The sequence below is a fragment of the Lagopus muta genome, chromosome 2 (genome assembly GCF_023343835.1).
Source record: "Lagopus muta isolate bLagMut1 chromosome 2, bLagMut1 primary, whole genome shotgun sequence".
In the NCBI taxonomy this organism is placed as follows: Eukaryota; Metazoa; Chordata; class Aves; order Galliformes; family Phasianidae; genus Lagopus; species Lagopus muta.
This window is the reverse complement of record NC_064434.1, coordinates 42838250-42863328: the sequence shown is the minus strand read 5'-3', so window position 1 is coordinate 42863328 and position 25079 is coordinate 42838250. Positions and strand designations below refer to the sequence as shown.

The following is a 25079-nucleotide window of genomic DNA, read 5'->3' as shown; positions in this document are numbered from 1 at the left end:
GGTAGTGATGAATGACTGGTTAGTTTGGTGGATTTTAGCTGTGTGCTGTGGCATCCTTGTGACACCTTGAAGTAGAGCCCTTCTAGCAGGCTGCCATCTGCAGGCACTTTTGGTTTGGTGTTTCACCTTCAGCTTGTGAAAAGTTTGACTGTCGTAGAGAATTCATAAGGGAAGACACTTAATCTCTTGTCTACGCAGCTCTCAGGTAATAAAATTATTTTGTTAGGCATTTGGTCATCCTTGAGTATTGGATTGCCCAATTTACATGGACGTACTGGCTTCCAAAAGGCATCTGCAACTTAGCTAATCCACCAAACCTAACAGGCAATGTTTTTCATGATGAACAAGTTGTGTATATGTGTGATCTTACAAAATGAATCTGATGGAAAACTTGAGAAATCATCTTTCTGATCGGTTTTTCTGTCCCCAGACAGAATCAGCTGCACTAAATCATTCTTGATTTGTCTAGCTTCTCTTTAAAATTTGTCATGGTGGAGAGAGATTCGTGAGCATCCCTCTGCAGTCTAGTGTGTATCACCTAGCTACATGTATGGCTGGAGTTTTGTGGACTGAAAACTGTTCTTCTTGACAGGGAAACCTTAATTCACATGAACATTTCTTCCATATCTTAATGGAAAATAAGCATGTCATGTGTATGAATGTCAATGATCAACACAGTTTTAATTCTTAGCTTAATGAGTGCATCGTTTTTAACTTCTTCTGAAGTTCCTCATGATGGTTATAATTGAGTATTTCCTGTATATACTGCTTTGATCATTGTTATGACAATGTCTCACAAATGTGGTGTCATTTCACAGTGTAGAGCTGATATTCAGAAGAAGGACAGGAGATCAGGTGTCAATCTGCTTGAATATTGGGTTAAGCTGTTACAGGGAGAACCAATTGTAAATATTTTTTAGAAGTTTTGTAAAGAGTTTTAGTTATACCACAATAAAAGTGGGTGGTAATTAGTTTTTAATAATTATTGTTGATTTGTGTCCATTAATTTTTTTCGTACATAATAAGAATCTCAAGACAAAGCAAAGCATTTAACTCTACTTAATTTGTTGTTGTTGTTGTTTCCTCTTCTGTGGGAACGTTTTATAAAATGCAGCACCTACTACTTTGCATTTATTACATCATTAAGTATTGCAGCAACAACTCCCTTAAGGCTTGCCAGGAAGCAAAGCCTACAGTGAAATGAAACACAAGTGCAAAGAAATATTTTCCCCCCCTTTTTTTCCTTACTATTTTTTAAGAAGTAATCATATTGTATGTCTGAAAAATCCTGCCAAAACATTTTAGCACTTTTTTCATTTTCCTGACATCTAAATACTTTCATAGCTTCTAGATGCGATAAGTGGGATGCCATTATGGGAACTGATTGACTTAGTAAATTATTCTTTTTCATATGTCTAACCCCACTAGCAAAGTTAGAAAAATTGAAGTACAAGCTATAGAAATTTCTTGACAGGTGCAATGATTTAAACATACTGTATTTATTCTTTTGTAAATGATGAATTTTCAAATCTGGCATCTGTTTTTCAGCAGTGTGAAATAACTGTGACTTTTTTCCTTCATAATGTTTTGTTTTCTTTGATGGAAAAAGTAAAAATCTCAGTGCTGCTTTTTGCTAGCACTCGTTTGATAGCTCATCAAATTGGCTGGTGAAATGAGCAGCGTGCATTGTACATGGCACTGACCGTGGTAGACTGTAACCTCTATTTAGGCATGCATAATTGTTGTATCATCTAGAATTTAAAGGGGATTTGAACATTACCTGATACCACTGCTACCGAGATAATTTTATTGTGCCATTAAACTCTTGTCTAAGCTTGCGTATGATGCATTTATCTCTTTGCTTCTCTCGGGGCTGACAATTAGATGTGAAATTCTGTAGTCGTAATGAAATGCAGAGCTATTTTATAATTGCCAAGGGTAAAATTAGCAAAGTCAATTATTTTCCCTTAGGCTTTTCCCTGTAGATATTAAAAGGCTGCAAGGTAATTGCCTTAGGTAACACTTTGATTTTTAAATAACATTAAATATAGGAATTGTTGTTGTTAATTTGTAGTAATTTTCCTCTTCTTGCTAGTGCTGTAGAATATAACTGCACTGATGTTAATTCAGGGCTCAGGGTTTGTGGGCTTTTTTCTTTTTTTTAAATCAAATGCTCCTAGTTCTCATTCGTACATTTGCTAATGTTATGCAAAAGGAGATTTTTGAGGTGGAGGGTTGCTTTTTTGGGTGGGGGTTGGGTGTTTTTGTTTGTTTTTTATGTGTGTGCTACAAATGCTGAGGATTTCCTGAAATGTCAATTATGATGTCAGAAACAGTACAGCCTCCTATAATACAAATACTGTTTTTGTGCTGTGGTAAAGTCATGTAAAATTTGTTGTTTGAACACACACAATAATTTGGAAGAAAGCATTCTCATTTTCTACTCTGTGAAATCAAGACATTAATTATGATTACAAAGTTGGCATTAATTGAAAAAAAATTAAAAAAAAAAGCTACAGAAGGGCAACTGCGTACTATATTTGTGTAAATTACAGCAAAGTTCTCAGTTGATTTGAATAATAAAATCTGTTTCAAATGAATGGTGATTTCTTCAGCTGTAAAGTCTTACATTGATCAGATTGCATATTTTCTGTTCTTTCATGTTAATTTTTTGACTGCCTTTTTTCTTGTACTTTTGATAGTGGCTTTTCTTGGCTTTCTGATTATCGTGTTAAGTTGTGTTGTTGATTGAAGATAATATGGATATAACCTTATTCCATAATTGCACCCTATAGTAGATTGGACATTGGATTTTAAAACTGAATTGAGCACAAAGAGCATCTGGGTGGGATTTTTTAGTAGATGATGTATTGGCAGTGGTTTTAGAAATTATTAGCCCTCAACGAGGAAGAGGATGGGGTTTTTTGCTAGTTAAAAATTACACAGTAACATCTGGTAACGTGCTGATCTGTTGGACTGGAATGTTTATTTGGGATGATGGGAGGGGGTTGCTTGAGAGGTATTCTCGTTTTATGGTGTTTTGATTTTAGAATTTTGATGAAGTATTGTAGAAGTCATTGTAAACATGTATGTTGTGAGAGAAACAGAAAAGCAAATGATGCTTACCTAACAAATGACGGTATCTCCAGTGTGCTTAAAGAAAAATTGGTTGGTTCTTTGTTGCCTTTTGAAGGTGATGTGACCTTAACATATCTGATCTTGCTTTGTTTAGCCATGGATGAGGGGTTGAAATTGCTAGCAAGATTTTGTTGTGTGACAGTGCTTCTTTAGTAATGAAAGGTATTGGTTTGGTCTTTGAGTTCTGCCTAAGTAACCTTAACCTCTTATAATAATTGTAGACTGGTGTTCAAATGTGAATGCAGCAAACGTAGCAGGCATTAATTGTAGTTTTGCCATCTGTTAGCAAGAAATGTCATATGGACATTTTTAACTCAAGTGATGTGTGAATATTGACCAGAGTGTTGTCAAATATTTTTCTTTATTAGGATATATTACAGATGAGGTGAGTGAAACTTGTTGCAGCTTTAAAGCTGGGGCTTGTTAGATCATCTCTAATGTAAGTTCTCTTGTCAAACTATAGATAGAGTGCATTAAAGATGTAGTTGTGACCAGTTTTGATGCTCCCACAGTCTGAAGGCAATGACACCTAGAACTCGAGAAGGATGAAATCAGTCATTTTAGTGCAATGCCTACTGTAATGTATTGATGGCTAAAGAAATGATAAAAGAATCTAAATATATTTGCTTGCAACTCCATAGACAGTCAGGAAGGCATATCTCTTAGAAGGAAAAAAAAAAGAAAAAAAAAAGAAAAAAAAAAGCTTAATCCAAAACATTTTGACATACCTGTAAGGGTCGTGTTCTTTGTACTTCTTACTGAAATTTTTGGAGTGGCACTGTTCTTCCCTCTGTAATTCAATGAACTTTTGTTGGAATGATTGAGCTGCACCAAAGCACTTCAAATCTGCAGCCTGAAAACTTGGAATTGAGTTCAGGAATCTTGTCTGTCAGTGCAGAGCTCTGCCAGCAGACCACATCACAGAGAGTTGTTTTATTAGGCATTATTTGTTTGTAAATGAACAGCAGCACAGTTGCAGTACTTACATAGTGGATGCATTTCCTTACGTTAAGTTTATGTGCTCCTAACTGCATGTGTTATTTACAAGATAGGACTTGTGTTAGCATAAGTGTTAACAAGTTATTCGTGTAGATCCTTCTATTGAAACAGTCTGAATGTGCACTTTGCTTCCTCAGAGTTCTGCTTGTCTTGAGCCCTGGTTTATGCTTACATAGCATCACTTGTGGTCCTACATGGAGGGAAGGGGCATGGGTTTTGAATTTGAGGGACTTGATTCCTTGGCACCAGTGAAGAGTAAAGGGTTTCCCCTTTTTTAAATGATTTTTTGAGAGGGGAAAAAAAAAGAATTAAAATGAGCTTCAGAATGAACTAACTTAGCATTGTCTGTCTTGCTGTACCTTCGTCTGAGGGAGCATACTGCACTGAGTGGGGAGTAGGGCTGCTTCTATATTGCTGAGTGGTTTGAGTATAATTTAGTATTTAGGAGTGTCATGGAAGTGTGTCTGAAAGACAGACACTACTGAAAATTGCAGGTAGGATTGAAGAATTCTGAAAGTATTTACAGAAAGTTATGATTAAGGAGCACTGTTTTCTCTGGGAAATGGAGGAGAAGGAAACCAAGTGTGTTTTGAACACTTAACCTAATATGAGATGACATAAGACACCACAATTGTTGTGATTGAGAGTTGTTATAGAATAAAGCTTTTGTTTGGGCAACACTAAGAAAGTAGTTCTGTATTTCAGAGTATCTCAGTATTAGTATACAGCTTATCATAAATTCTATTGAAGAATGCAAGAAGTTTTCAGTACTGAAAAATGAGTTGTTATAATAAGTCAACTAAGAATACAGTTATTTAATATTCTTAGAGTGTACCAGAATCCAGTAATTCACATCATTGCGAGAAAGGAATTTGAAATCCTGCATATTAAAGGCAAAAGATTAACAATTATTTGAATTGATACTTGATAATGTCTTTCTTCTCCCGTGGTACTACCTTAAAACTTTTGTCTAGCATTTCTGCTGTCAGTAGATATAACAGTTCTCATGGTGATGATGATAAAATTGTAGAATTATGCTTGTGAATCTCTTAATTAGTTCTTTCTGCCGTCCCCACTGCCCCTTTGCATGTCTGTGTCAGTGGAATACTTTCTTAGTAAGCACGTCATTTGCCTTTGTTTTCAAGAAGTAAATTTATAGCCTCTTAAAATAACTCATGAGCAAATGAGGCATTCAGTTTTCTGAATCTTTTTCATTTTTTTTTCTGTTTCACTTTTGCTATCTGTAACTGGTAATAAAATACTTGTAGAATTTCATTACCTTAATGGCTGTGATTATATGTTTGAAAAGTAATCTTTTGGAGAAGTTAAATTGGAGGATTAGGTGACACAGCTTATTAACTTATTAATTTAAATGAAATTCTAAAAATTGGAATTAATCTGTAATTGCAGTAATAGGTTAGAAACAGTCTCCTTTTTGATGATCTGTAAAAGAGTTCTTTTGCATTGCAGTGAACACGGGGTTGGGGATTACAACTGCATAATTTGGTTTTGCTTCCTAATCAGTGTGTTCTACATGTAGGTCTTTTCTTACCTTAGTCACCTTGTGCATCTGCACTGATTTTAAAGCTAATACAATAAACTTTTCCAAAACTAGGCTCCACTGGGATTAGGTTTGCTTCTGTAAAATACGTCTCTATTGAAAAAGTTTATTTTCCTGTGGTTCTTGGCCATGGCAGTGCTGGAAAATTTTGTGTTTAGATTTCAGTCTGTTTTCTGTCCTCCCACTTCTGCGTGAAAAATTAGTTTAAAAAATAGAGAGAAAATTCCACCATTTCCCTTATGGACATACATATGACTTACAACCAGTGCCTTGTAGCAGAGCAACTGCTGCAGAATGTGGAAGGGCTGAAACTGAAACTGGTAGCAAAGTACATTCTCATAGACGTTGCTGTGAATCATCAAGTCTCAGACTGAAGATCTTTGCCAAAAATATACCACAAGGGTTGCTGCATCCCAGCTGCAGAATCCAGCACTTGCTCTTGTTAAACTTCATGTGGCTGATGCATGCCAAGCACCTCCAGTTTGTCAAGATCTCTCTCTACAAGGCCCCTCAGCCCTCAGGGAAGTCAACAGCTCCTCCCAATTTACAATCATCTGCAAACTTACTTAGTATGCACTTGAGTGCTACATCCAGATCATTTATAAAAAGAGTGAAGAGAACTAACACTAAAATGATACTGTCACCGTCCAGGTTTCTTAAAGCATGGATGTTCAGTGCAGCTTTTCCTCCACTGCCGTGAATAATCATCACAGGCAAGTTCAATGCTAAAAAGTTTTAGTTCACACAGAAATTATGAAATGAAAGTGGATTTTTCATAAAATTGCAAGAAGTGATCTCCTCAGTCAGCGATATTTGCATATCACCTCCGTTCTTTTTATAGCTCTAACAGTGGAATATCACAAGTTCTGTTTTCTTGGCTTTATTTAAAGCCTGTTTCTTAACTGTAATAGAAGATTCATATTGAGAGTATGTAGCAGGGTGAACAACAATCAAATCTGTTTGTGGTGAAATACTGTATTGACAGTTTTTTCTCAAAGAGCCTTTTTTGACTGAGGACTTATAGCATTTTGACACTCATCTTTCCTTGGATGGGGTCTTAGGACACGTTTGTTCAAGAGGTGGACTTCTATTATTTTCTAACAACGCAGCTAAGAAATGATTTTGCAAACTCAAAGTGACAGTGCATAGTCGAATGTCCACCTGAAGTACAACTTCAGTAAGGAATATGCTTTTAAAAAGTGAAATTAGATTTTTGTAATGATTCGTTTGCAATTCGACACTGAGCAATACTGATGGAAATCTAAGATTTGTCTGGATTGCCTCTCTTAATCTCTCAAGAGCCTGGCTGCTCACGGAAGGGAGATCTCTTCCCAGGGCATGCACTAATATTTACTGTTTCCTAACAGAGTATTTAGCATCTGCTTTGTAGTGCTAGTTCTCTTTCTTTAAAGAGAAAATTCTTGTTGTATGCAGAGGTGCGTATGCAAAATCAGCTGTGGTCCTTCTCAGACAGCTGCTACTATCACTGAGTGGTTGCGGTTGAAAGGAACCTATGGAGGTCATCTAGACCAAGCCCTGGACTCAAGCAGGGGCACCCAGAGTGGGTTGTCCAGCGAAGCCATGTCCATCTGGGGTTTGGAGCTTTGTCTCTTAATGGAGACAGCCCCTTTGAGCAGCCTGTTCCAGTGTTTGACTGCCCTTACTATAAAGCGCTATCGTGTGTCCAGATGGAATTTCATATGTTTTAATTTGTGCCCATTGCTTCATCCTTTCAGTGGGCACCACTGAGAAGAATTTAGCTCTGTTTTCTTCATTCCTTCCCTGCAGATGTTTTTACGCAGTGTACTGCTAGGAAAAAACGTATGTTGTAAGTAGGGTGATAGATTAAGTATCCTCCCCTCTTCTTGCACTGCAGGAGTGCTAGTCTTTGAAGCAGACCTTCCCAGAGTGATGAAATTTTTGGTTAGTGCCTTTATATCAGGAAGGGCTTTACTTCAATAATGCAATTAAGTACATAATATGATAGCAATTTTGTAGATAAATTAATTGTATTTTTAAATAAAATGCTCCTGTTGGCTAGCAAGAGGATTTTATTTTTGGATTGACAGGAACTGCTGGTTAATAATAGCGTTTTGAAGTTCAGCAGCATTTCACTGCAAGTTTAGAATCTGATTTCTGCTCCCTGGTACATCAGAACAGGCTGTTGATTTGCTAGTTTAACAAACATCTGCAGCTTGGTTTAGTTGATTCCATCTGTCAGATGCTACATGATACTGCTGCTGATCCACATGTATTCAGACATAGTCTCTGCAAAATAGTTAATACCACTTGCAGTTAATCATTTTTGTCAACCTGAAGCTGATCAAAAATTTTTTTTGTTCAGTTTAATCCACGGTTTATTTGTGAAAACACTCCGCTGTAATGGTTGTCTGCCCCAGCATGACTGGGCATAGTGTTTTTTCAACCATGCTCTCTTGCATCATTTATTGATCAGGAGGGTTTTATAGCTCAGTGCCCTGTAGTCCCAGTACCATCCTTGTTCACTGTTTTTGTATGTAAGACATGCAGTGAAATAGATACCCCTTCCAAAAAGGTCAAGTTGAAGGAATCACATACTTCTTTAATCTGAGTCACTCAATAATAGATGGCTGAGCGCTTCAGTGCAAAGATATGTAAAGATATCTGAAGATATTAGTATACTGTGTAAGAAACCAGTTGAAGGGAGGAAAGAGATAGCAACATTTCTTCTGTTAGTTTTGTTATCGTTCAGGAAAATAACTGAATTATGCACTGAAAGTCTTCGTGCTTGTGTAAACCCCTTCTGTGGATAGTGTTACATCAGTACAAAAAGGAGACATGTAACATTGTGGAAAAGCCTCAAGATAAACTGACCTGAAGTTATGTATTACAAATATTAACAATGTTCGAATTGTCTGCTGATATTTATTTTGAATATCTATATATTGTTTTGAATGTGAATATAAATGCATATACTTATGGCTAGGAAGTACCTTTTTTATCAAGCTGTATGTGTGGGTGATGTGTGTACTTTGTGCCTTGTATTTTTCTTCCTTCATTATTAATAGAGTGAAGAAAACTATAAATTTGTTTTCAAAGAGCATTTAAAATTTGCTTAGAAAGCAGATTGCTGTGAGGAGTCCTTTTCATGTGCTTCAACAGGAAGAGTGGCTGCTTAAGAAAAAAATAACAAAGAAGGAAGAAAGAAAGAAAAAAGCTCAAATAAGTAAATCCAATAGGGTACAATAAAGATAACAAATCTTTTATCTGGCATGCCTCTCTACATGTATGACTAATGATGTTTCAGGAAATCACCAGGAAAGAAAATTAAATTTCAGTATTCTTGGCATTCCCTGGAGTTTTTACTCTCTTTTTTTTTAGATATTATTGAACAATCAAAATCCAATTTCACCTGCTTATTGAGTTTCATCTGTAGCTTCTTAGTGTGGCAGTGTGTCGGTGTCAAATGCAGGAGAGTATACAATTTTAAGAACTTTTCATTGAATTTTTGTGTGTGAAATATTTCCAAAAATTAAAACTTGTTTTGAGAGGAGAAAAAATAGCAATATAGTCAAATGTATATTGAAGGAACTTTTATCCTTATATTTGATGTTTCTTGACTATACAATTTTCTTATTTACTTGGACGGTGAAGTCTTGCAACATCTTCAATTTTGTTCCCCAGCAGCAAGGGGTGGGATCTGTCACAGCGGATGTCTAAGGAAAGAGTATCATTTCAAGATCAGCAGCCCAAAAAGACAGACTAAGAAGGAAAGGCATAACTCATGGCTCTTCTTGAAAGGAATTTGGCAAAGCTACAGAATTTTTTCAGATCGGGAAGGATGAGGAGCAAAGACTTACCTGTTGTTGTGTTCTCACTACTGCTGTTTCCCACTTCTCCCCAGAGGGTCATCCTTTCCCTGACATTCCCCTTGAAATATCTGTTTGAGTCTGGAGAGGTACAATGCTGCTGCTTCTGAATAATCTGTATAATCAATTCCAGTTCAGATGCTGAATTTAAAAAACTAAAATTAAAAAACACCGCGTATTGAATGGAACTCAAATTCATTCTGTCTTTCAACTAGGGAAATGGGAAAAATATTCAGTGTTGTGTTGGAGTGAACTTGAAAAAAATATTTCAAAGATGAGTGCTTGAGTTGCTAAGCTGATGGCAGTAATGTCTTCCTTTCATCCAGTGTGTTCAGAACTCCTGTGAAGAATGAGCGTGGCTCAAGATCCATTTTTTTTTTTACTACATTTGAAGGAGTTTGTCACATTTACTAACTTTTGAAGAAGGCGTTCTAGTCCTACCAAAAATTGTCTCTTATTCTGCACTCATTCTTGTTTTAAAATTTCACTTTAATCAAAATACGTGGCTGTTTTTTGTTGGCACTGGAAGCAAGAACTGGGCTGCTGCTCCTGTGTCAATGAATACTTGGCCCTGTTCTTTGTCACTGCATAGAGAGAATTATTTGAGAATTATGGATCCTGAACGATCTTACCAGTTGATCACAAGTGACCTGTCGAAAAAAATTTGTCTGAGTTCAGGAAAGGGAGAGAGGAATTTCAGTGTGCGGTTATTGGAACATCCCAAGCATTTTTTGAACCACCGGGAAAATTACAAGCACTGTGTTGTATTTTTTCAGTCAACATCTGAGCTTAAGGGACAGAACTTGAAGTAAATTTTAAGAACTTTGAAGAGCTAAAGCTATGCTTTTTTAACAAACAAATTACTGTACCAAAAAAAGGGCAAAATACATTTCACCAAACCTCTCATCTTCAAACCTACAGACCTCTTCTGGTTTTGAAGCACAGCACAGACTTCTAGCCTATTTATATTTGCATCAAAGAAGTTAGAATGTGAGCACTGCTTTGCTGTGGAATCAGGCATTTCATGCTTATGTCCAGAATTTGTGTCATATACTTTCTCTGCCTAAATAGTAGGGAATATTCTAACTTTATCCATATATTTCTTTCCCCTGTGTTCATAGTGAACTGATGGTCTGTGTCAAGCTTTTCATCAGCCATACTCTCCAAGACCTTCTCTGCAAGGGCCGTTCTCAAAGAGTTCTTTTCCCAGTATGTATACATATCTGGCATTGCCCTGACCCATGTGCAACACCTTGCACTAGGCTTTGTTGAACCTTATTAGGCTGATTTGGGGCCATTTCTCAGGCTTGTCCAGGTCCCAGGATGGCATCCTTTCCTTCTATTGAAATCAGCTTTGCCACTGGTCTAACTAGACAACTAACTAGACTAGACTTTTGTGTGCTGAGTGTGCTGTCAAGGCTTGAAGAGTTAATTATGCAACACCCCTACCTCCCCATGGGAGAAGTGAGGGGAAATAGGAAAAAACAACTTGTCAGAGATAAGGGAACTAATTTATTAAACGGAATGTGAGATAATACAGAGTAATTAAGAATAATAAATCAAATGAACCGAAAACAGGAGGAAAGAGAGTCCAAGCCCTTATTGGCCAGCACTCAAGACTGGCCTCCTAGAAGGGCAGAGAGCTCTGTCTCATCATCCAGATTCAGAAATCATATGGGGAATACTGGAGACTTCTGGGAGATTTTAGTTTGTCTCTTCTCAGTGTATCCACCTCTAACAGAGCTGGAATCCTTGTGAGAATAGCAGAGACTGCCAGAGCTCATACCCAGGGAGTGCATTTCCCCTGTGCTTTGCTCCAACACCGAACAGCTTGCTGCATAATGTCATGATATGGAATACTGATAAAACCAGGACAGCGTGCACTAAATTCATCTTTCTGTGTTGTTGATGAAGATATTGAAGAGCACTGGTCCCAAGACAGGTCCCCAAGGGACACTGCTTGTCACCAGCCCCCACCTGGAGACACTCGCTACAGCCCTCCAGCTATGACCATCACATCTCTACAAAATGTGTTAGGCTCTACTTCAGGGGGAAAAAAAAGAAAAAGAAAAAACTGGCAAAACTGTTGCATAAAATGTGTTAAAAGAGTGTGAAACGATCTATGAGATCATCTTTAACTTGTCACCTGCAAATCCTTGGCCAGACCCTGGTTTGCTACTAGGCCTCCTTGCTACCACTTTGGGTGATACTGATGCAGAATGGAAAACGAAATATGGAGTGGAAATTTGTTTTCTATCAATGCGAAGCTACTCCTCCGCATCTCTAGTACCTAAGAGGGACTAGGCTTCTCAGAAATGCGTGCAGGAGTGAAAAATAGTGGGGAGAGAGACTGTGAATAGCCTGCCTTTGGTCTGCAGAGATCCTGCTGCTTTGAAGCACTAGTTCTGGCAGTTCTTTTTTCTCTTTGCCAGTCTTTGAAATTCTTCAAAATGGAGCTCAACCTTCAAATGGTAACAGAAGGAAAACAGTTTGGAGCATGTGATTTTCATCTACCTTTCCTATTCTTCAAACTTGCTTTTTAGAAATGTCGAAGAGTTGAGCAGGGCACTGGTCAGACAAAAGCACGGATGAGAATAGAGGTGACCTGGATACTGTTTTCTGCTCTTTCACTGGCATGTTACATGACTTTGGGGAAAATCAATTCCCTGTTGTTCTTTTTCTCTTATATAAAACAGGAGGAAATAAATTTTACAGTGGATTTTGATTGCTTTCAGATTTTCTGATGAGTAATCCGAAAGAGGAACAAGTCAGTGTATCATTGACCACATGAGTACTACTGAATCTGTAATAATATTTCTTCCTCTTTGTCAGTTGGGGACACAGGAAGAATACCTGTTTCCACATTTTTCATTGCATTTGCCCACACCCAAGACCCCAGGCCACTGATGTTATGTAGCAGATACTTTTCACAGATCAGATTAAGGAGCGATGAAGTAACAGAGCATGCAAGCATCCCACTGTGCTCTTGAAACTGGAACTTCATTCTTGGTAATGATCTATGTGGCCTTGTGTTTACCTTAGAAAAATAATTTGTGAGAGAAAAGGAGAGATTCGGAAAGAAAGGAAGTGTTGCTGTTATTAACCTCTTAACGTTTAGTGAGAATATGTCACTGAAGGCCTAATGGTGTTTAATATATAGAATCTTCTAATTAATAAATGTGTAATTGTCCAAAGATGTTTTATAAGTTATGAGAAGAAGAGGTACAATTGTTCACAAATGTTTTCACTGAGATTGTTTTAAAGTCAGTTAAAATTGCCTTTGAGAGCAGAGTTGCACTAAAAAGAGAGGAGAGATGGAAAGAAGAAACCCCAAAACAGGGTCTTGCATAGTCTAGAGTTTCAGGAGAGAGAGGAAAAGGTCTGGTTATCCAGAGCCAGATGCATTGTTAAAAGTTCATACTATCACTTTGACATTTAGAGTAGGACTCAGTGTCTTTGTAAATTCCTCTTCGTATTACCAGTGTAGGTCTCTGAGCTCAGACTGTTTCACAAACCATAACATTTTTTAGCGGGTGATTGATCTGTATTATGTGTCCTAGCCATCAGAAGAATCTTGGGATGTTGCTTGTATAAACTGTAATACAATCTGATCTCCGGCATTTTGTTACAGACTTTCATAGACCTATTGGCGATACTCAATCCTCCTGGATTTGGGAATAGTGCTTATCTGATACCTTAGAAAAAAAAAAGAAAAAAAAAAGAATGAAAGAAAGAAAAAAAGAAGAAGAAAAAAAAGCCCTCATTTTCTCTGTTCCCCACTTAAATAACTCAACACATCTGGTAACACTGTAGGATCATTGTCCTTTCAGTTCCTCTGCAGTTCATATTGCTACAATAATTCTTAGGGATCTAGTTTCCTAAAGGGCAATGTGATTTTTTTTTTTAGGCTGTTTTTATAGGTCTTCCAAATTAACCCATATGCATTGCAAGAAAAAACATGACTTTTAATCAGCAGCATTTCTAAAGTTAGCGCTTGCTCTGTGTGTATGAATATGTATATGAACCAGCCTTTTAAAAAAAAAAAACACAATCTTTCTGCTGGTACTGAAAACTAGTATGCAAATGTGTTTTTATTATCAAATAAAGTCTGCCTAAATGTTAAAATATCTTTCTGTTAGGGGTTCTATCATTTGACTTCTTGTGTTCAGTTACAAGAATGATAAAAACTGAAACTAAATCTTTTAATTCAATAAGAGCAAGGCTGAATTTAGGAAGCAAAAAGGGGAATCAGATATAGAATCATATGCATAGGAAATGAAGCATTCAAGAAACTAAAACTACAGGGGTAGCCTTAAGGTGTGCTTATTTGAAATGCCTGCATTTAATTTTACAGTAAATCTGAGTATTTTGTTCCAATTAAGACAGTTCATGTGCACAACTCTAAATTGTACAGTAGTTCCAGGGAGACCATGGAATGCTTGTTTTACATTCTGGATCAAGTTCAGATTTTTAGGCTTCACTTGAATAAAATAAAAAGTTTGAACCCTGAAGATAATACAGATTGATAAATCTGATTTAATCATTCCCGTGTTGCAGACTTCCAGTGTATGTGGTACAGCTGAGCCTCAGGCCATGCGCTGAATACATCCACAGTGCATTCCCAGGACACCCGAATACCAAATGATCACATTTGAAAGGTTACCTTTCCATGGATTCTGACTTTTCTGTATAGCTGCGAAGATTAGAATTTTAACAGCTCCCAATGAGAGGTACTGTGAAGTATTTACTTGGCAGGAAAAAAGAACAACAAAACAAAACTAAGCCCAGATGAGGTATTGTCTTATATTCGTGAACTGGGACTTAGTAGCTCTGTGAATGTCCTGTGAATACACTCTGTCGTTCATACTTCAATTTTTTTATCCTTTTTTTTTTTGTAAATATTTCTTTAAAAATATTGGGTTTTATATACTACTATCCTTTTAAATTTTTTAAAAATATTCTATTTTATAGATTACTTAAAACTTTGATAGAAGAGTTTCAGCAGTATAGGCTTTAGCAGGAAGACAGGATCATGCTTGTGTAGAATATATCCTGGTAGGTCCTGCAGTCCCTCGCATCTAGCTTTCTGCAAAGGAAGTTGTAAACTATTTACCTCTCTAGAAATCTGGCAGTAGCTTTTCTTTAATTATGACTAAATTTACTGGTAAAGATAAGTCTGGGTTTTTTTTCCTCCTTTTCTTTTACAGGTTGTGGAACTCATATCAAGTGCTATTGGTGATTTAGTTCAAGGTATCTACTATGAAAATTCAAGATCATCTGAGGTAAGAATTTCAGTAATTTTACATACTCAAGACATTTGGTGATATTAATGTGAGTACAGTAAATGTTGCAACTTTTTAATCTGAAATGGAAGAGGAAGGGGGAGGAAGAGAATGAGCTGCAGTCATGGCGAGGTTCAGCAGTAACGTCACTGTGGCACCTGTGAACACTGAGCCTTTCCAGAAATGCTTCAGTGTGGGTTTTTTCAGTGTTTAAGTTTGATAACTTGAACATCTGTTTTGTGCTGAGGAATTAGAGATGCAGTACCATTATTTTCTCCACTGTAGATCATGTGCATGTATTACAGAGTTGGTGTGGGCAGAGACAATAGCCAGTTTTTCACACCAAAGAATCATTTCTCTCTTCAGGGGCAATTGTGGATGTCTTGTGTCACTGTCCTGTGTTTTAATTTGTGTGGCAAGAACCATAATGAAGATTTAGCAAATCAGATTTAGATGCTTTTGTCTTTCGTAGAATATTTAAGGAAATTTGTAGAGATACAAAAAACTTACATGAAGTAAGTTGGCTTGAGCAGGATGTTGGAGCAAAACTGAGTTCCATTTTGTATTGCCTGTATCTTAGCATGTACAAAAATTGATATTTTAAAATTGTCATAACCTCTGCAGGTCTTAAATAGCAAGTTTTCACAGTATGGCAATGGTCAGCAATGTGTATATGTAAATATGTATCTTAAAATCTACTGCAGCATATAGTTTTATTTCTTCTGATGTTTTCTCATGTGCCTAGTTTGCCTCAGACACTTCTGTCTTAATGTTCAGTGTATAAGATGGCAGAAGTTTATGAATACATTTGTATGTGCTGTGTATTCAGATTGCTGTTCTGGCTTTCTATTGCCATGTTGCAGTGTGCAGCACAATAAATCATCAGCTCAAACAGGTTACTGCCACAGTAGGTACCTGCATTGGCAGCTCCACACCAGGCAAAACCAGGTTGTGGGCTAAGCAGAATGTCAGGCTGTGGATGTGCGGCAGCTGGGCCACAGAAGGTGGCATACAATGAAGGCATATTACTTCCTTGCTTCAGCTTATCCGTCTTCTTCTGGCTAAAACCAGTTAGCAGGGAGTGCTCACGCTGATCTACTGAGCAATTCCCTCTGAGGAGGTGAGGGCCTCTAGCAAGAGAGCTGTGCTGGGTGCTGCAGGCAAGGGACGATGTGCATAGAGCCATCTCCTGGCACCTCTCCACAGTGGAGGTGTGGGAGCACCTTCTGGGTTAGATCTATGAGTAAGCAGCACTTCAGCCTGTAGGTTGCTTGCAAGGACGGCGCTGGGGGTTCTACAGTAAAGTAGATAGTATCTTTGAGATCTTTGCAAAGGAGCTAAACTGTATTTTCTGTGTTCAGGCAGTTTTCTAAATACAACTAAGCCCCAGATACACTGCATGTAGAAGAGCAATAGCTACTTTTATTGGTAGGAGCTCTACTAGTTGATCTCATCAATGAGACTGTATTTTAAGAATGGGTGCTGTATAAATGAGAGGTGTTGAGGATCCTGCCATCACAGAGGGTCAAACTCTTCTTTTTCTTCATTTGGCAAAGTGCCGAGCTGACAGTTCTGGCACAATTACATCATCTTAGATGAACTTGAAAATAGTTGTTTTCTATTGCAGTACTGAAGCACTCCAGATGTAGATTGCAGAGGAAGTGTGAGATACACTGAGTACAGCTGCATGGCGTTTGCCTACCCTGGTCCTATTACAAGTAGAAAATACTTTGTTTTAGTGACTTATTCTGTCCAACAAGAGCTGGAAGTACATTTCTCCTTCCTAGGAGAAATCCAGTTAACTCAAAACAGAATTTGTGTGATAGCATAATAGGTACTGAAAATTACATGATAGTGCCTGAAGTTTAGTTTTATAATGTATGTGGCCTCTTGAGACTGAGAGCAAAGAAGTGTAGCATCTTTTTTTCTTTTTCTTTAATTTTGCCCTTTATGAAATGTAGCTTCTTGTTGTGTATTTAGATGTATCCCTGCTGTCTGCTGTGACAGTGTCCCATTCATATGCTGACCATCTCTTTAGCAGAGATTGCAAAATGGTTTAAGTCAGTTATTAGTCTTATTTGTACCTTTTGTGCATCATCTTTCCGTCACCAACTGTCATTTGACCAAAACCAAAATTTGAACGACATTTCCTGGAGGTAAGACAAATACTTTAATCTACTCTGCAACTAAGCCTCGAATGTCAAGCTTACTTTCTTTTAACGGTAGGGCATAGGGATGTTAGTAATGACATTTTCATTGCTGGGAATATCTTAAATTTAGAAAAGTGGAAGGATGTCTTCTCTTTTTTTTTTTTTCCTGAGGCAGAAAGGTTGTGGTTCTTATGTTAAATATGCCTTTAACACAATTGTTATAAAACTTTTCAGTAGCATAAAATGGACTCATTTCTTGTTCAGCACTGAGTTGTTTGAGCTTTGCTAGATTTTTTTTTTTTCTTTTAGTTCAGATAAAAATAACTTAGCAAAATTCACCTTTCCCCTTTGAGATCCTAAGTGCATGTTTATCCAAGAAAGTATTTTCAGCTTGCTTCATTTGGATGACCCTATGGGAAAATTAAAAGGATCTTTTGACCTGACAAGGCTGACCTTATTTACTACTGAAGATGTATAACGGATATAATGATTCTACAGCTCTCATTACCACTTCTCTCTCTGTAAAACTGCATGCAGTCCTGCAGCCATCCCACTGTAGCATGTTCTGCTTGGTTGTTCTTGATTGGATCTTTGCAGTGAGTCATTAGATCTGTGTAAAATGGGGGAAAATGAAGATTCAGTGTTTTAACTTTTCATCTTTATGTGCAGTGGCAGTTCTACCTATAAAGTGTTGTGAGCATAACCTAAAGATTAGGGCTGCCACTTTTGTTGCAAGTAGTATATAAATGTTGTGGTTGAAGACATTGCATTAATGGCTTAAGCTAATGTTCTGAACTGTAAACTGGAGCAGGAAGGGGCAGCGCAATAAAATTTTTGCAGCTTTGTGCTAAATCCCATATCAGAACTCAAAATTCTGTGACTAAAGGACACCGTTCCTGCTTCCCATCCGCCTCTCCTACATCTAGTTCTAATTTGGAAGTAGAAGTGTATGCCCTTAGTGAGTGCAATGATTATATCAGCCTAACATGGCCCTCCTTCTTGATCATAGTGTCTGTTTTTAACAGAACAAAACATTGTGCTGGATCTCTAATTCCTACTTTTAGAAGACTGAAGGCTTCTGAAATGTTGCTAGCTCACAGAATACTGTTGCACTCTCAGAAATCTTCTGTCTTAATATCCCAGATCATTTAACAAGTATTTGAGTGTTTTGGATCTTGTATGTTACTTGGCAGACTGTTTTTTATAGAATTACGGATTTCCATGGGAAACTGTAGTGTTCTTTTTTTTTCTCACCTTCAAATTATCCAGCTGATGCTAGATGTGTGTTACCAAACCTCATTTTTAGTATCAGAATGAGACTGTTACATAAGATATTACTTTTTCAAAGATATTCTTCTGGTGGCTGGTAAGTATTTTTGAAATTTTCCATTGAATTGTTTGAATAAGTATGAAGAATTAGTATGTAAAACAATTATGAAAAATAAATCTCTTTGTAGCAAGTACTTGTTGTACTGGATAGTGAATTAATCAATGTTAACAGGCATAGACTAATATGGAACAGAAACTTATTTTCCTGCAAAGCATAGCTATATGCAGTGAGCTATACCAATTCTTCATTCATGTTTGATCACCAGTCCTGCTTTGAGGAGCTGTGTTTTGGGATTCTGCACATGTTCGTCAACTGGAATGTTACAGGTATATGTTGCAAGTAATGGATTTGCTTATAAATTGTACCACGGAGGGTAAATCAAATGAATTATGAGTCATGCTAACCACCTTTTAGCAGGGCAGCAGTCAGAGCTCTTACTTTTTTTAAGTATGTTTCTTTTGCAGGACGAAAGGGAATGATAAAATATGGAATCTGAGCAAAAAGCATCTGTGAAAAGAATAGGTGAATGTGTCAGAGTGGGGGAAAGCATCGCTGGAAAGAAGGCCATTGCTACTTGTTTATTCCTTTTGTTCTTTGAATACTGGGCTTTTCCAGGAGATTTAAAAGTAGCAGATGTGAAGAGAGGTTTTAATTTACTGTAATTTTTCAACTGTTTTTTTTTTTTTTTTTTTTTACACTGTGTCACAGTAAGAAGTGTCAGGTAGTCAGTGGCAGTGGCATGCTTTATTGACCCATTTGCAGATTCTCTCCAAAAATATAGAAGGCATATATTAACAGACCAATAAAAGATGCCTTGTCATGTCCAGAAAGCAGGAATACATCTGTTTAAAGCTTGTATGAACTGTATGCAAGATGTTTTGCAAGGTCTTGCTGTAGTTAGAGAGATCTGTAACTGGATTTTACTTATGTAAAATAGACATTCCTGAACCATCTAATGTAAAACTTTTAAATGGTAGAACTATTTGAGAATATTTCTCTGTTTATGTGGGTTATTTGCCCGTTGAGAATTGAGCTATAAAGCTCGGTATAAAAGTGGTTCAGACATCTTGATCATTTTGTGAGACACCAGATGGCTAAGAAAGAGCTGCCATCGTATTGATTAAAATAAAGCTTCCCTTTATGTGATCTATATCTGACTTCTACTCTTTCCTGTTTTTGCATATGATTTCGTGCACTTCTAAGAAACAATTTTCATTCATGTTTCTCTGAATATGTTTTCATCCGAACTCATGTTACCATTTTCTCTGGTGTGGCAAATCAAACCTCTTTTGCACTGGGGATACTTGTAACTCTAACTACGAAGACCTGCCCCTCTATGACTGCATATTTTGTTAGCAAGTTCATTTTCTGACAGTTCTACCTTTCCTGTTGCCTAGGATGATTGTTTCAGACTTAATTTAAATTACAGAAATCGTTTAAGGGAAAGCTTCTCTCAACTATCCAATTTCTTTCTCACAAGACAGTAACTGACCCTGACGTTAATAAAAGTGGGAGCACCCTCAGCTGGTCTTAATTTCCCTCTTCCAGGTACTGCTTTGAAAAATTAGTTTTTAAAACACTGATTCTTGAAGTTTTTAAATCGTGAGTGTGAATTGTCAAAACATGTTCACAAGGAAAGCAAACCTGCTGTTAGACCCTTGAGGACCATTTTTCTTGAGCATAACTGGAGTAGAAGTGATCGACAAAGGTGCTTCAGATATGTTCATTGTGCTCCCATGCCAGCACTCCTCAAAGTGTATCTGGACCTGAATTGACTGCTTTTTTTCAGGGACGGTGAGGGATTCACCCAGCCTCTGCTGCACGAACAGCACGAGAGTTGATGGGGATCTGGACCCACTTCTTGAGGGCATAACTTTGTAATGAGGTCGCTCTGTAGGCATCAGATGTCTGAGCACTGTCCACTACAGCTAGAATTAATAAAGACAATAAACATCACCATTGCTTCAGATTTCACAACGTCTTGAAACCAGAACTAGTTTCATTTCTTTCTTGATGCTTTATAGTCATGCTTAACTCTTAGCATAGGCACTGTAGGACTACAGTGTCATTGGCATGCTACAGTTGTGTAGCATGAAATTTATCTTTGGGAAAAAATACCATTTTGTTTGTAGGAAAATTTTGCTAAAGAATGGTTGTATTTACCTCTGTTCTCTTAACAAGCAGAAGCTTTGGAAGTATGTGGTCACAAGTGTGTGTGACTAAAATTAGCTATATTTTAGCTTGCAAACTTATATGCTAAGTCACATCCATATTAACATGATTCATTTTTAGACCTTGCTTCTGTAACCCAGGGATTCACAATACGTAAGACTTCAATACTACATTTTCTAATGTCTCAGATTCTCATCATTTTTTGGAAGTTATGTGTCCGTTTTAGATGTATGAAGCTTTACCTTGTTCTCATCCAGTGGACAGGAGCTTCTTGTGCAGTCACTTCCAAACATTGTAGAATCAATTTCCTCATGTGTATCGAGTTGGAAGGACTGTTTAAGCTGCTTCAGTTCCTGCATTATTCGATAAAGTCTGCATTTCTCTTACTGTTCAAGGGCTCAGGCAAGCTAAAATGTTCAGCTTGTGGATGTTCTGAAAGGTATTTGAACTTCATAAACTGTTTAAAGATACCTTATTATTTTTGTCTTGGTTGGATTTAAAACAAATAATTATAAAAATCACTGCCAGTTTCCAGTATCATCCAGCAAATTTTAGTAAATCCTGTTCTTTCTCTGAGCAGATTGGTTGTTAAGCAAAAGATTGTGTTGCGTCTTCCAAGAGCTTCTGATTTTGAATTTAAAATAAATGGATCTATATCTGATTGGGAGGGTGGAGGGAGGGACCTATAACTTGATACGTAGGAAACTACTTGAATTAAATGCTCATTTTGACATTTTGCCAGCGATGAGAATTTGCACGTGCTCTGGGCTGAGTCAAGGTATTAAAACAAAATTACAACAGTAAAATGAAACACAAGGATAATTCAGGGTTGACTTCGTAAGTTATCAAATACATAATAGCAAACATGTGGTTTCTCTGATCTTCACATTCCTTGTATAAGTTAATCGTGTGTCTGAAAGCAGTGGAATTTTGATACAGCACTGTGTTATTTGGCATTGCAGAATTCTCCTACTTTTTCCATTAGTCTCAAATTATTCTCTCCCTTGTAATGCAGCACTTCTGGGTGATATACATAAGGGAGAAAAATTCGTGCTGAATGAATGGATTCTATTTCATTTGTTACCAATTTCATTACAGATAATAATACCTTGTGAGAAAACTATAGGGTCACGCAGAATTACTACGTGCTCATTGCTGAGTAACTTAATTGACATCACTTTGAAGGAAAATTCTTGTTATGTTGGAGATTTTTGCATTACTGTTTTGAAGAATGTTTTGGTTTAGTGTATGCTATAGGTTTGACTGAACTGAGAAATTACCAACTTTTTAACATTATTTTCTTTTCTGGAGTTTCTCTTATTTTAGGTTTTCATAACAAAACAATCTTTTGCATTTATTTATTTTTCTATTTGGAGAAAACCTACAGTGATGTGTACATGTGAGAAAGTTTACATGTCGCATCTAGCTTTGGAAACTTATTAGTAAAATAGTGAAATACCAACACAAATGAATTTATGTTTGGGGAAGAGAAGATGGGATTCATATTAACTAAAACACATTTCCATTTTGTAGAAAGTAATTCAAATTAATGTTTTAGATATAGAGGATCTGGGGAAATGTTAAATATCTTTGACCTTAGAGTCAAGGTGATGAAGTTCACTAGAGACACCACTGCAGTCACTGTCGCTCCTCTGGGAAAGTTAATACCTTTTCTAAAACATGGCTTTATTTATTTTGAAATGCTTTCAGTCTTTCCTGGGGAGGAAGAGGTATGACTCCTTCATCACTCCCCTTCGTCTTTCCATTGCAGTTCTATATGCTTTTCTAATACTTTCTCCAGTGTTGTGGGGTGGGGTGTTTTTTTTTTTCTTAACTGCAAAGAAGAAATGAAAGTGACTTCTGAGATGACATCCTGTTTGTTTGGGATTGCTGGTTCTTAGTTACTGGCAAGAGGCTGAAATACAGACGTAGTTTGCTTTCTGCTTTCTTTTTTCTCCCCAGTACCGCAGAAGGAGTGTAACTGACTGTTAATGTTCAGGGTAATAATAAAGTAGTGTAGAAAAGGATCTGTGTGGAATCTGTTGACAACTCCACATATTTTGTTTGTAGTTCTTTTTGAGCAGAAGATGAAAATGTTGTTTGTTGAAGTTTCAGGCATATTTATTCTGGTATTTTTCTCTACCTATCCATAGAAGAACTTAGGTTTAGCACTTTGGCATCCAGAGTTTTGTTACTTACCACATGTTGCATTTTCCTCTGCCGCAATGCTAACTTCCATGAGCTGACACGGTTGCAGTTTTGGTGTTTTCATTTTCACCTTTCTTTCATTTGCAGAACTGTCTTACAGATGACATTGGAATATCTACGTGGAAGGAACAGGTTTTCCTGTCACATAGTGCCTTGCTGGCAAAGAGCTGCCAGGCTGCAATGGAACTAGCAAAGCATAGCTCTGAGATTCAGGACATGGCATTTCGGTATGGAAAGCACATGTCCATGAGTCATAAGGTACACCTTTTTCTTTCAGTCTGTGATTTTAAAATTGGAAAAACTTGCAAGATTTGTTGGTCTTGAGCTCTGTTCTATACCACCACTATGCCACAGACCTTTGTCAGCAGGTTAATGGTACTGAGAGACTTGACTACTGCCTGGTATAGGCAGAAACTGCTGATATGAACAGTGCTTATGAGCTTGCAAAATCACGCTTTCTGGCTGTGTGGTTTATTTCATTCGAGGCTCTGTTAAAAGTCCCTCTGGTTCATCTGTCTGTAGCAGCTTAAAGCTTTACTTTCTGTGCTCCTGTGTTCTTCTTGAAGCCACAGTCCCAGCAGCAGGAATTGCAGAGGGAAGCAGGTGTTGGGTGCCAAGCTGCCTCCATGCATATGTTTGTGCCAATAAGTTCAGCTTCCTGCAGCAGCACATGAGACTGAGACAGGAGCTGCAGTGGCTGAAGTACCTGCATGTGTTCTCTTCTAGCCAATCTGCTGTGGAGCTAACTTCCAAAGGGAGTAAATGATGCATAGCGAGGGCGGTAGCCAGATGAGAACAGTAGGAGCATAAACTTCTGCAGCAGTAGGATTTCCCAGAAAAAGTCTGACCCTCCCTCATGCTAGAGTGAGACAGTCACTGCAAAATGTCTGTGCAGGTTTAAGATTTCTACTTGTCCTCTGTGGGAGCTCACTGGCCTTACACAGAGGCGTATCTCTGGCAATTTCAGTTCAAGTCAGGAGTGCATCCAATTAGTCAACTTATGTTTTAGTTAAAGAATTAAGCTGCATTTTCTTCACTGAAAACTGGACAGAAATATTTTCTTCAATCTTTCAGTCCACAGCTAGAGCTAATGCAAAGCAAAAGATTCAGATCTTCAGCACTCTTGTTTTGCCTCACATAACCACTCCATCTGTATTGCAGTACTTGTAAAGGAAGATATCGCTTGAGACAGGCAAACAGACCTCCCATCCGCTCCTACTCAGTTGGTTTATGTGGTTTCTAGTTCCTCCAAGAAAAGGAAGTGGTTTTCAAAAGCAGGACTTCATTGGCATACAAATATTGCTAGGTACTGCTCTGAGAGTAAACTACATCTAGTTCAGACTATAGCTTTAATATATTTAGCGTGTGCTTTAATATTAATTCTTTCTCTAGTGATTAATATGGTTGTGTATAAAGGATTACATGATTTTCATAGAAGGCTATTAGCTGTGTAATATTTCCTTTGTCAGAAAACAGATCGTACTACATCAACTTCTTTGGTTACTGGAAGTAGATAGAGTGCACTGCCCTTAACAGATGAAAAACTGATCTTCCCAACAAAGACTAAATTGTTCTTTCTTTTATGGTTTTTTTTCCACTTCTTTCCATTCAACAATTCCTTACCTGACTGTCTCATCACTTGCCCAGCTCTGCAAGCTGTCCTTTACCTACTTATTTGGAGATACTCTATGTACTTTATCGCAACTTTCTGCCACTGCAGTGCTTCTCCTTCTTCCTTTCCCTCCTTCAGTCTTGAAGTGCAACCAGAATGCAAACGTCAAAGCAGAAAATGGCAAGTAGCTATAGAATTGGGATACGGGCTTTGAATTGGTAGATGTGAATGTATAGTCTGCTTCTGGAAGTTGAAAAAAACTGTTCTTTTCTTTCAGCTGCATTCAGACCTTCAGCCATTTGTTAAAGAAAGTTCTAGTGATGGCATGGCCTTCAGTTTGAATTGTGCTCCTGCAGTCCTTCATCAGGAATTCCTTGGAAGGGATGCATGGATTAAACAGATCAGAGAGGTAAATTAAAACATTGTTTAGAATTGCCAACTTCTGTCATTTGCATCTCTCTTCCCGTCTGTGCTTTCAATCTACAGAGAAACTCAGAAACTGACATCAGATGAGATAATGCAAAGGTTATTACCTCTACTTTCCAATACCTAAAACCGCTCTCTTTCATTATTTCAAGAGGGTGAAATCAGAGGAGCTGACAAATGAGCTCTTTACGACTTCTGTGTGTCAGTGTAATGAGCAGATTCACTTCCATGGAGCATCTGTCCCTTACTGTTTGTGCAAAGTCCTATATCTTAGCTTAAACCTACTTTCAGTGGCAGTGTAATGCCACCAGAGTGGTCAAAAGGTAAGTACACGTTTTCTTTGGCTAACTTTT

At 37.5% G+C, this 25079-nt stretch overlaps 1 protein-coding gene across 2 annotated transcripts in view; it reads left to right on the top strand.

Annotated features, from left to right (window-relative positions):
- PDSS2 (decaprenyl diphosphate synthase subunit 2) overlaps positions 1-25079 on the top strand; it is a 114851-nt gene that overhangs the window by 73653 nt on the left and 16119 nt on the right. For both annotated transcript variants that reach the window (XR_007375447.1, XM_048937647.1), the window contains exons 4-6: positions 14754-14828; positions 22776-22946; positions 24578-24709. Coding sequence is in view for 1 of the 2 variants with exons in the window: in XM_048937647.1 (XP_048793604.1) it covers positions 14754-14828; positions 22776-22946; positions 24578-24709 (378 nt within the window). In the remaining variant the exon portion in view is untranslated. The remainder of the gene's footprint in view (positions 1-14753; positions 14829-22775; positions 22947-24577; positions 24710-25079) is intronic.